The sequence below is a fragment of the Marmota marmota genome, unplaced genomic scaffold (genome assembly GCF_001458135.2).
Source record: "Marmota marmota marmota unplaced genomic scaffold, marMar, whole genome shotgun sequence".
Taxonomy (NCBI): domain Eukaryota; kingdom Metazoa; phylum Chordata; class Mammalia; order Rodentia; family Sciuridae; genus Marmota; species Marmota marmota.
In genome coordinates this window covers 394582-407822 of record NW_026000171.1, presented here as the reverse complement: position 1 = coordinate 407822, position 13241 = coordinate 394582, and the positions used below count along the sequence as shown (strand labels likewise).

General features: G+C 37.1%; 1 protein-coding gene and 1 pseudogene across 1 annotated transcript in view; both read right to left on the bottom strand.

The window, feature by feature from the left end:
• The window catches only part of LOC107154860, a 30514-nt pseudogene extending 29783 nt beyond the window's left edge, over positions 1-731 (bottom strand).
• Positions 732-1464: 733 nt separating this feature from the next.
• Positions 1465-13241, bottom strand: part of LOC107154859 (antigen WC1.1-like) — a 36279-nt gene continuing 24502 nt past the window's right edge. Inside the window, exons 4-8 of the mRNA XM_048787556.1 lie at positions 8086-8190; positions 7678-7995; positions 3441-3533; positions 3049-3363; positions 1465-1865 (exon numbers count right to left, since the gene is read on the bottom strand). Of these exons, the coding sequence (XP_048643513.1) occupies positions 1465-1865; positions 3049-3363; positions 3441-3533; positions 7678-7995; positions 8086-8190 (1232 nt within the window). The remainder of the gene's footprint in view (positions 1866-3048; positions 3364-3440; positions 3534-7677; positions 7996-8085; positions 8191-13241) is intronic.

Below are 13241 nucleotides of genomic sequence, written 5' to 3'. Positions count from 1 at the left end.
AAAAAGAAAAGAAATTATTGAAAATGGCAAAGTAAAGCAGGAATGGACTTATTCTAAGATTTGACTCAGAAATATCCCATTGAAAGGGAAGCACAGAGCCTTCCCAATAATAAGGACATCATTGTTCTCAGAGGACAGCCAGGTGTTTGTCAGAACACAAAACTAAATGGGACATTATAGGTCTTAAAATATTAGAAGATGATAGGATCCAATTTCCAATGGGCCCCATGGGAGGTTTTCTGGGACAGGGATGAATGGGCATACTCGTTTGCAGTAGGATATGGATAAAGGCTTAGAGGCAGTAGTATCAACCAAGACAACATGGCCTGAGAGGAGGTCAATTCAAGAGAAAAATAAGGGGAGACCAGGCCCCTTATTATACAGCAATTCTCCATAAAGTGCAGATAAGAAAATAAATTAACAGCTTTTCAACAGGATTTTTATGGGACCCATGCCTTGGGGAGGACTCTAGATTTTATTATGCATCCAGGTAATCATGTATCTCTCTTCCTACCCTCCTCCTTCTTTGCTCATGATGGGATTTTATCAGTACCTCAAGGTCACCATGCTCTTCTTACCTCAATATTTACACTGACCCAATGTTCTGCTTTCTTTCTGCATTGGACCTCTAGTCGTTCTTTAGGTTTCAACTTAAATATGATTTCTCTCTTCCTCAATGTACATATTTCCACAACACCTACACTACCTTCATGACACTCAGATTTATGCATGGTGTTTTTCATTAGGCTGGAGTGCAAACTGCAGCGGTATTTCCTCCTTGCATTGGTCCTGCTGCCTGAAATTAAGTTTCTACCTATAAATCATTTAATTAACTTACCATAAACAAACTAACTGAGAGGTTTTCTGGTGGTGGATTTCAGAATAAACATCCTACTGTATTAGATTCGCCAAGTTGCCATTCACACAATTGAAATTGTGAGGCAGATGAAGTGTTTACTCCTAACCTCATTTCCTCATGTGAAATAAATGATCACCATGGTACCTACCAAAAGTTGATTGTTTCTGTGGGAACAAATTGAGAGCACATAGCAAGCAACATGTATAACTCAGGTCCAATCATTCATCCTCTCACTAAGGAAATACAGATTAACTAATATAACAAGACTGCATGAAGGCTGGGGATGTGGCTCAAGTGGTAGCATGCTCGCCTGGTATGCTTGGGGCTCTGGGTTTGATCCTCAACACCACATAAAAATAAAATAAAGATATTGTGCCCACATCAAACTAAAAAAATATTTTTAAAAAAAGACTGCATGAGCTAATTGCTAAGAATGTTCATCAGAATATAACTTCATGCTCCCATATTTTCAGTTCAGAGTCTCTGTTTCTTTTCACATAAATTGCTATTATCAATGGTTTCCTTACATCTACCTTTGAAACAGGACTACGACAGGTGGATCAGGTAATCTCTATCCGGTATTCATTTTGTAGACTTATTTCACCTCAACCATTATATTTGAATATGTGAAACTTTTCTAATAACAACCTATAGGCATAGGACAAACACATAGAAAGAGCAAGTAGGTCACCTGTACATGTAATATGAGCTTCCTCCTTTGCAGAGCAAGATAGGTGTTTCCAGGGGTCAGAAGGACACTGCCAAAGAGAGATATCAGTTTCCCGACAGTGGATTCCATTTACCCAGTGGGGTCTAGCACCTTCTCTGGAAGGAATCAAGAAATCCAGAGTCTCAGTGTTCCCACAGCCAAGCTGTCTGCAAATAATGGACAAGGTCATAGCATCCATGGGATTGTGGCAGACACTGCCCCAGGTCTGGTTGTAGAAAACCTCCAGCCACCCGGCACACTCCTGGTCCTCGCTCACCAACCTGAGGGCCAGAAACTCTGAAATGGAAAGGGAAACATCAGGGCTCAGTGAACATTGAAGTCTTATTGATGTTTTTTTTCTTTATTCCTAAGTAAAAGTGAATATTCATTGATAACTCTGATAAAAAAGTGCCCACCAGGTGGAAGACTAGAAGTTATGTTCTTTTTTTTTTTTCTTTTTTTTTTTCTTTTTTAATTTTTTATTGTGGGTTGTTCAAAACATTACAAATTTCTTGACATATCATATTCGACACTTTGAGAAGTTATGTTCTTTAAACCTTTTTTTTCTAAGGTGTACCTCTCTGTTTCTACAACAATGTAACATTAGCAAATCAATAGGCAGGAACACTGACCTGGGACTCTGACCAGGAACATTGACCTGAACTTTTTATTTACTATCTGAGGAACTACTTGATAGATCCTAGAAAAGGAACATGGACAGAGGGGTGGTAGAATAGTGGAGCTCCAAATATGTCCTCTCACTGATCCTGGGAGCCTGTGAATATTTTACCTTATTATAAAAGGGCTTTGCAGACATGATTAAAAATAGATCCTTTCATGGATTATCCTGGATCATCCTGGATTAATAAGTGAGTGCAACATAATCATATCCTTAGACCTGTGTCCTCAGAAGCAGATAATTATTTCTGGCCCTCATCAGAGAAACATGTTGCTTGGTGTGTTGCAATGCTGTTGGTTTGAAGAAGGAAGGGGTCATGAGACAAGGAATTCAGGCAACTTCTAGAAAATGAAAATGGCAAGAAAAGAGTCTTCAGAGAGATTCAGCTCTTGTAGCTTGATGACACTTTGTTTATAGCCCAGACAGACCCAAGTCAGTCTTCTAAACTTCACATTGTAAGATGACATATATGTGGTGTTTTGAGTCACTCAATCTATACTACCTTGTTACAGCAGAAATAGAAAACTAATTCAGTGTGTCAGAATGTCATACCCATAGGTCATAAAAGAGTGATGACTGCTTTAAATGGCACTGTCAAGAATGACAGAAAACAAGATTGAGAAGGGAGGAACAGAAGCTCAGCTGCTGTAGCAGAAAATGGAAGCACCTCAATTTCTCTGCTGGAAGCACAAGGAGTATTCTTTTCCTCTGCCCTGTCCTGACTGCTGCCTTGGGGCTTAGACACCATCCTGCAGACCCTCCCCTTCCTCCTCCCACCTATGCACAGTGTGCAGCACAGACCTGAGCAGATGACCCCTGTATCCTCCTTGTGACTGCAGTTGTTGTGCCCCCAGCCCTGGGAAGGGCACTGCCACACATGGACCTCCTCTCCTGTGCAGTTCACCTCATCCAGCCAGATGGGTCCTGATCCCTCTCCAAAGTGAGCAGAGATGGTGGCCTCCAGGGCCACTCCACAGCCCAGCTGTCTGCACACCACATGGGCATCACTCAGGTCCCAGCTGTCATCACAGATGGAGCCCCAGGAGCCCTGCTGCAGGATCTCCACTCTCCCTGCACAGCGACTGCCCCCGTCCACCAGGTGGAGCTGTCTGCTGTCTGAGGAGAGACAGGGTCACGTCAGTGGGCATTTACACGGGGAATGGGAAGGCTCAAGTGCTGGGGGTTTTGCTCACCTGAGCAGTTGGCAGTGTGGCCCTCTGAGGCTGTAGAGCCTGCTGGGTCAGACCAGGAGTCATTGCACTGGGGCAACAGTTGGGTCTGGTTTCCTACAAAAGGGATTAGAGAACAGGAAACTGATTTAAAGTACCTAATAATCTACTGATGACATCTGAGGTGAAAGCTATAACAAAGAAGCATCAGTTTCCTTTCTTCAGAGCTGATTTTTTTAATGGAGACTTCTGCTTTTCATTATGCCAAAGTTTTCTTTGTTTTAAGCCTACACTTTGAAATATATCAGTTGCTGTTAAGAGCATTGAATAGCTCCCAAGGCAGCAAGATTTTTGAAGTCAAGTTTAGAGAAAAGAAAAACTACAATCAGCTATATTGCCCTATAGGAATTTTTTATCCAAAGGTAGTAGGAAAAACTCTGAAATCTCAGCATGCTTGCCTGACTTCCCTGGGAATGCACAAGTACAATTTATTTTGGGCCAAAGAGGTGGAATTTTTTTAACATCTTTATAACTGATATCATATTTTGTGAACTGAAAGTAGAGTTTTTCTTTTAGATGATTCCCAATATCTAACCACCTCAATCACTTTTACTTAAGGTGATCTACCCTAAATTAACTGCATGCATGAACGAAAATACCTTGCTAAAAGTTTCATAGGATGTGCATCTTGGCCGAGAAATTATAAAAAATATCCAATAAATATTTGAGAGTTATGTGTAATTTTAAAGTCAGAAAATTATACATAAAAATAAGAAACCAGTAGATAAGAGTAACAACACTGTAGATTAGCACAAAATGAAAATAGTAAGTGGAAGAACATGGAAAAATGCAGAATGACACGCAGAAAAAAAAATGATAGGAAATACAATAGGGAACTAAGAGACCTGGTGAGAGACTCCTAATAGTCTACAAGTTTTAGGTAGTTAAAGCCACTATTTTTGTTAAAAAAAATCTTGCCTCTTTTTAGTTATACGTAACAGAAGAATCCATTTTAGTATAATTATACAAGCATGGAATATATCTTATTGCAGTTACATTCTTATTGATGTACATATGGTGGAATTCACTGTGATGTTTTCATTCAGATTCATTCCACTGTCTTTCCTTTTCCTATTCCTCCTCTTCCCTCTATCTCTCATTGTCTACTATATTTCTATTTTCTTCCCCTCACTGCCACTTAACAAACCCCTTATTGCTTCCACAATTCAAAGAAAATATTTAAACTTTGGTTTGATTATGCTAGGTAGAAATTAGAAAATACATAAAGTGGAACATTCAATACACCTGTAGTGTTTAATAATATTCATAAAATCTGTGATACTCTATCCATTGACTTGTGCAGTCCATTCCTCCTTCCCTCCAATCTGGGCTGACAGTGGTGAGTTCTCTATAAGCAACAGAATGTAGTGAAGCCAGCAAGGCTTGAGTTAGGAACCTAGCTAAGAAAGTCATGCCTCCTCCTCTTGAATTAGTAGGATGTTTCCTTTGTGGGAAATCTATTCTGTAGACTATCATGAGGGAGAGAACATTTGTATGTGATTCTGTCAGCAGCCTAAGTTGAACATGAAGATACCAGCCATGTGATTGAAATATCCTGGATTCCCATCTTGGCCAAGCCTTCAAAAGACCTCAGTTCCAAAAGATATACAAGCTCAACCTCATGAGAGACCCCAAGAAGCAACTGTCAAAAGCCTTTGTCAAATTCATGAGTCTTAAAATCATGAGAAAAATGTAATGTATTTTACTTGAATTGATATCTCGGGGAGAAAATTTATTAAGCAGCAATAGCAGCCAAGATTACACTATGAAATTCAGTAATCCTACATTCCCATGTTTGTTGTGGCAGTATTTAGAATAGCTATGTTATGGAATCACCCCAGCTGCTCACTGAAAGACACATTCATAAAGTATAAGTGCTATATGTATAGCCATAAAGAAGAACGAAATCCTGTCATTTGCATCAAAATGGATGGAACTGGAAGACATTGTGTCTTAAATAAGCCAGATACAGAAAGACAAGAACCCATGTCCTCTCTCATATGTGCAAGCCAAAGGAGTCCATCAGAAAATAGATAGGAGATTGCTACAGGGTGTAGGTAATATTTGTAGCACTAGATTTGTCCGATTTGGTATAGAAATTCTTGTGCATGAAGTTAAGAAAGATGTGTGTTTTGTGATTAATTTCTCTAACATATATAATTTAAATTTCTACTTTGGAAAAATGTCAAAGCCAATTTTCATTTATGTAGAAGAGACTCAAACATCAATTTACAAGTTTTCTTATTACTTATTTTGGTTATTGCCATAGCTCAAAATGAGAACTTTTCATAAAATTATTGGCTTCTATTCTTCAAAAAATTCATTACGATGGGATACAAAGAACAATTAAAAGTGTTTCATAGTAAGAAACATAAATAAACAAGAGAACTGAATGCAGCACATTACCATACATTTTTTTTTACTGTGAATAACATACTTAGTAAAATTAGTAAAAATATGAACAAGGCTAATACACTATATAATCATGTTACATCAAGTGGATTTATGGAATTTGCAACAGCACTGTGTTTACATATGAAATTCTTGAAAATACTTTAGGAGTAATGGTACACGTTACATTATCCACTGATTCTTAACTACTCATTAAGAAAGATTTGATAAATTTAGGCATAAATGGATCAGAAGCAGGTAACATAATAAAATAGTGGCATTTGGAAATCTGGTTTAGGATTATCTGGCAATTTTATACTATCCTTCAAATTGTTTCAGAATTATCAATTTAACATTAATAAATAAATTAAATAAAAAAAGGAAAGCCAAACACCCCACACACATATAAAAAATAAAGTTGAAAACAATTTAAAGTCATTCCTATAATATTTCACCAAAATAAACATTAATAGCATCAAACACAAAAACACCTAGGATTAAACATCATAAAGACTATGTATGATCTCTGAGAGAAATTAGAGATATCCTTTGTAAGTCAATTATCTCCACATTCATGTGTAGTCCAAATCCAAGATCAACCTAAATAACATCATCCTTTTATTTGTAGAAACATATAAAGTGGCTTCTAAAATATATGTGAAATGCATATGACCAAGCATGACTAATGCATTAGGCAAGAAAAACCACACAATCAGAGGATTTACTCTGAAGTAATCTTTAAAGGAAACTTACTCAGACATGCTATAAAGTCATAATAATTAAGGACATAAGACCTGCTGTAAGGATAAACAACAGAATTGAATGGAACCGAGTACAGAATGAGTAAGAAAATCTACACCCTGTTTATTTCAAAGATGACCTTATGATTGGGAAAAGCCTCTTCCGTAATGATGCTGAGACAATTTGCTGCCAAAACAATAATGTGTAAGTTTTCTTCACATCATACACTCCCTTATAATATCAACCCCAGAAAGATTGTACAATTATATTCAAAAGAAAAGGAACATGTATAACATACCCTGGGAGAATATGTTTATGCTGTTATGGTACAAAGTTTTATTTAGGGTACAAAAAATGTTGACAATCTGTGCTTCATTAAGAACTACATTTGACATCTGAAAGATTACGACATTAAGAGAGTGAAAGTAAAAGGACAAGGGTTAAAAATTTGATACAAATACATACATACCTACACCAGAAGCTATTACCATGAAAATATGTAGGATCATTATTTGGGAAGTCAACAAGCATCAAATATCAATACCACTTGAATGTATCATGTGGTCATTCAGCAGAAAACTCAACAGCAATAAAAAAAGGAAGCTCTGCTACAAATAGCAAAATGGGTAAATTCTAAGCAAAAGGTAGAGTCAAAGTAGATACAACAAGAGAAGATACTGTATGATTTTACATAATGGTCAAATCTGACAAAAATTTTCTTTGGCAGCTGAAGTCAGAGTGCTCATCTTCAGAGGACAGGAGGGCACAGTGACTGGAGATATGTGCAGATGACTTCTGTGAGCTGCTAATGTTCTCTGATGGTCCAGGGTGAGAAACTTCCCAGAGTTTTCATTCATTGTTGTACAGTGTTGTTTATGAATTGCAATAAATAATAATGCTTACTTACAACTATACCTCTTAAAACCTCTTGACAGGACCTAAAAGAGAAATGATTATTGAGAAGAATCATAGTTCACCACATAATGTCTCATTTTTGAACTTAGCTCTCCATGCTGTCTGTTCTTAGAGCCATGCCACTCAAGTACCAGCCAGCCATGACCTCTCTTACCTGAGCAGACCACAGAAGCTGTGTTTCCATGGGCACAGGCAGGAACACCCAGGGCAGTCACAGGACAATTCCACAGGAAGGACTCAGACCCTGAGCAGTGGAATTGGTCTCTCCAGATCTCATCTTCTCCTTCCACAAAGTATGCTCCTTTTGGGGTGAAGATGGCGACTTCACAGCCCAGCTGACGGCAAACTACATTGGCATTGGCCATATTCCAGTTGGAGGCACAGAGTGTTCTCCAGCCTCCAGAGGTCTTCATCTCCACTTGACCCTCACACTGAGAGCTGCCATTTTTCAAGAGCCAAACATCTGTATATCCTGGTAAAAAACACAGTTTTAGCAACATCCCATGTTTTTCTTACCCCCAGAGAATGTATATGGCAGTTAACGTCCTGCAGTGAGTCTCACCTGAGCAGAAAACTTGCACAGCCCCTCTGTGTGGGCAGCCTCCTCTAGGACAGGGTACTCTGGGGCAGAACCAGCGCTCAGGATCCTGCCCCTCACATTGGAACTCTTCAGCCCAGACCAGTTCATTAGGCTCTCTGAATGGGAGGTTCCCTAGGACAGATGCAGCCTTGCCACACCCCAGCTCTTCACAAATGATCTGGGCCATTGGGAAGGAGAAATTCCCATCAGATAGTGGAATCCACTCTCCTCCAGAATTCACTTCCACTCTCCCAGAGCAATGTCCAGCTCCTCCTTAAATGCACAAATCCTGTGGAAGAAATTAACTAACAAAATGAGTAACTTGGCTTGTAATTGGGAGCTACATGTTTCAGGCAATGCTTGAGAGCTTTTCTTTTCCTAGAGTGCGGGTAATGGATTCAACAGTTGGTATCAGAATGGGCATTCCAGGAGCAAGCAGCTGAAGACAAATTTAGGAGAAGGAATTTAAAAGATGCGTTTTAAATTATTGACTCGAGTTTATTTCCAGCTTCTTTTTTTTTAGTAGCATCTACATCAATCTCTGAATTTGAACTCAAGTATTAAAAGACTAGGCTTAATTTTTAAAATTTTATTCTCAAAAACTTTTACTTCACTAAAAAATTTCAACTAGGTTGACATTTGTTAATGAATGAAAAAATATCAAAGTTTGTCAAAAACTGACAATTCATATCTATTTTCCATTTATGGGTATTTATGGTTGAAGAATGAGTACACTAAATCTTATGAGGCTGAGCTGAAACCAGAATATTTTTACTAAAATAATCAGAGTTCTTTACATCATATTTCTCAGTATAGAAGACAAAAGGAGAGTTTAGATATAAGATCAGAAGTTTAAAAAAGAGGTTATCAAGAGTTTTAAACATTTTTTGCCTTTTTGTTTTATTTTGTTTCAAGGGATTATCTTGTTACTAACAAGTGGAGTTGGAAGAAGCTATTAGATATCTGTTGAAGCTCATCAGAAAGAGATTTCAAGTATGGGTTCAGAACTTTGGGCAAATATCTTGCCACAGGCATGGAAAAGTAATGTTAAAGGAAGTTTATGACATGAAGAAGTTCAGCAGGGTATTCTTGTTGAAAAGAATATTGTAAGTCTTCAAAATGGAGTAAATATCAAAAGCATTAATTTACTTTAGTAAAATTTTTACTTAAAGCATTATAATTAGAATATTCTTATTTCTCTCTGGAAATGATCCATTAAGATCAAGTATGATTTTGTAACCTTGTGACTACAAGGACTTTTTAATTTATATCATTTTTACAGAGGAGTAATGACAATGAACCTTACTTGGAAAGTCACAATGAAAATACAGAATTTCAAACTGAAATCATTATATTTTCAGATGGTGTATTTTACAGAGTATGAGACTTGCTGGGCATCATAAAAATCAGCTATCAGTATTGGTGTCCAGTGACAGGAACAATAAAGATCAGCCTCCAGAACAGAAACCATCACTGCAGGCTCTGCCTGTGGATGCAGCCAGGTCTTTTTCTCCGTGGATTCTGGTTTCCATTCATGTTAGAGTCTGTAAACAAGTCAAAATAATACCTGGCATTTTGCCAGGAAAATGTTAGAGTTCGTAAACAAGTCTGGATGGTGCCTGGCAAAATGCCAAAGGGAGTGGTTTGAGAAGTAACAAAAGCAAGCCATTAAGTGTGGAGATTCCTGATTGGTTGACTGCTGTATCTAGTTTATGTTAATTAGATAAGCTGTGTGGAATGTATAAATACCGCTCCTGTCCTGCAATAAAGGGTTCCCACTCCTACTGTATCAATGTACACGAGTTTTTCGTCACCCCCCCCCCAGTTATTTTGCTGCATTCAGGACATCTCCACACTAGGGGTTAACACCACCAGCATCATGAGTTGTGCATGTCTGACTAATGTTCTGGCTCAATTAGATACACTAAGTAGTCTTCAGAAGCAGTACTTCTTTTTCATTTTATTGTATATGGTGTATTTCTAGCTTCAGATATAAAATGTCTCATTTGAGGTAGAATAACAATACTTTTGAGTTCTGAGACAATTCAGTGGAATATCTGATTATAGTGTTCACCAGTTGAAATGTTATTTGGGTATGTTTTTCTTAGGTAATGAATTCTGTTGCAATGTCAAACCTTCACAGGGAATTTTGTAATTTCCACTAATGAAAATTGGAAGCATTTCAGATAAAGAAATAGATCACTCAACACAGGTTTCATCTTTGCTCTTCTACTCTTAACAGATCAGAGAGACCTAATCCAGCTATCAGCCTGAGGAGAGAAAAATTCATACAGAACATGTACTCAGACAGATAAAAGTGTGTCTGGCATTTGTTCTGAACAGAGATCCTGAGGTGTTCAGAGGGTAGTGTTGCTGTAAACTCAACAATATTTTTATTCATCTTTACAACTATATTAATTATTTGTTGCTTTCTAGGCATTTTTTTAATGAAATAACTTACATCCAGAAAACTCAAAAACTTTTTTTTTCAAAACTACATGATTTAGAATTTAGAATCAGCTACCATGTACACAGAGATGATCCCTACTTGTTATTCTCAGAGGTTGAATTACTCTGTTGTATTTAATAAAATATAAATAGAACCACACTCAAATTGTGGTTCAGGAGCAGGTATTCATTGTTCTATAAACCCAGATCCCCTTATTCCTGAGGTAGGGCTACATAGTTCTTCAGCTACATAGGCATTTCCTATATCATAGTGCTTTAGAAATCCTCATTAGTTCTATTGGCAAAAAAAAAAAAAACAAAAAAACAGTGTTGGTAAAATGTCAATGGTATAAAGGAATTTGGAGAAAAAAAAATGATTTCCCTACTCATTGTCATTACCAGACAGTTGAGGTAAATAGTACCACTATTTTATTGTCTGCCCCTCTTTATAACTGGCTTACTTATATAAAATATATTCTCAAATAAAACTAAGGTGAGCTAAGAGTAGTGGCACATACCTGTAATCCCAGTGTCTCGGGTAGCTGAGGCAGGATTGTGAGTTCAAAGCCAGCCTCAGCAACAGGCACTAAGCAACTCAGAGATAGCGTTCTCTAAATAATATATAAAAAAGGGCTTAGGGTTTTCAATGTTTAAAAACCCCTGAGTTCAATGTCCAGTATCCCCTCCAAAAAAGAAGACAAAAAAATGGTGCCATATTGAACCTATTCACTTAGTCTGAACAATCTATCATCTCCAAATCCAAGAGGTCGGAATGTTGAAGTTGCATCACCTGGGCCTCTAGTATATGAAAACATAATTATATATTATTTATTCAGAGTAGAACTTCTTCTTGAATCATGAGGAAAAAAAAACTGTATGAAGGCTTCAACTTTATTGACAAGGACTAAATTTCCACAAGCCTCAATTCTGTATCCACATGTCTCCTCATCCATCACTCCAAAATTCTACTATTTTCTGTAGGTCATAGAACTGTGTCACCTAAGTACATGAGGATGTCTACATCAGATATTGAAAACTGGAAAATAACTGGTGCTGCTAAAGAGCATTGCACAGCTCCCAGGACAGCAAGATTTTTGGAGTCAGTTCAGAGAAAAGAAAAAGTAGAATCAGCTATTTTCTCCGATAGGCATTTTTCATTCAAAGGTAGTAGGAGAAACTCTGAAATCTCAGCATGTTTGCCTGATTTCCCTGGGAATACACAAGTATGATTTAGTTTGGGCCAAAGAGGTGGAATTTTTAAACATCTTGAAAACTGATATCATATTTTGTGAACTGAAAGTAGAGTTTTTTTTTTTTAGATGATGCCCAATATCTAACCACCTCAATCACTTTTACTTAAGGTGATCTACCCTAAATTAACTGCATGCATGAACCAAAATATCTTCCTAAAAGTTTCATAGGATGTGCATCTTGGATGAGAAATTATAAAAAATAACCAATAAGTATTTGAGAGTTATGTATAATTTTAAAGTCAGAAACTAAAAATAAGAAACCAGTGGATAAGACTAACAACACTGTACATTAGCACAAAATAAAAATAGTAAGTGGAAGAACATGGGAAAGTGCAGGGTGACACGCAGGAAAAAAAATGATAGGAAATACAATTGGGAACTAAGAGACATGATGAGAGAAACATGTTGGTAGAAAGTTTCTATTTAAGGTACAAAAAATGTTGACAAGCTGTGTTTCATTAAGAACTACATTTGACATCTGAAAGATTACGACATTAAGAGAGTGAAACTAAAAGGACAAGGGTTAAAAATCTGATACAAATACATACATACCTACACCAGAAGCTATTACCATGAAAATATGCAGGATCATTATTTGGGAAGTCAACAAGCATCAAATATCAATACCACTTGAATGTATCCATACATGTTCATGTGGTCATTCAGCAGAAAACTCAACAGCAAAAAAAAAAAAAAAAAGGAAGCTCTGCTACAAATAGCAAAATGGGTAAATTCTAAGCAAAAGGTAGAGTCAAAGTAGATACAACAAGAGAAGACACTGTATGATTTTACATAATGGTCAAATCTGACAAAAAATTTCTTTGGCAGCTGAAGTCAGAGTGCTCATCTTCAGAGGAAAGGAGAACACAGTGACTGGAGATATGTGCAGGTGACTTCTGTGAGCTGCTAATGTTCTCTGATGGTCCAGGGTGAGAAACTTCCCAGAGTTTTCATTCATTGTTATACAGTGTTGTCTATGAATTGCAATAAATAATAATGCTTACTTACAACTATACCTCTTAAAACCTCTTGACAGGACCTAAAAAAGAAATGATCATTGAGAAGAATCATAGTTCACCACAGAATATCTCATTTTTTTTTCTCATTTTTTTTTATTGGTTGTTCAAAACATTACAAAGCTCTTGACATATCATATTTCATACATTTGATTCAGGTGGGTTTTGAACTCCCAATTTTACCCCAAATACAGATTGCAGAATCACGTCGGTTACACATCTACATTTTTACGTAATGCCCTATTAGTAACTGTTGTATTCTGCTACCTTTCCTATCCTCTACTATCTCCCCTCCCATCTTCTCTCTCTACCGCATCTACTGTAATTCATTTCTCTCCTTGTTTATTTTCCCATTCCCCTCACAACCTCTTATATGTAATTTTGTATAACAATGAGGATCTCCCTCCATTACCATGCAATT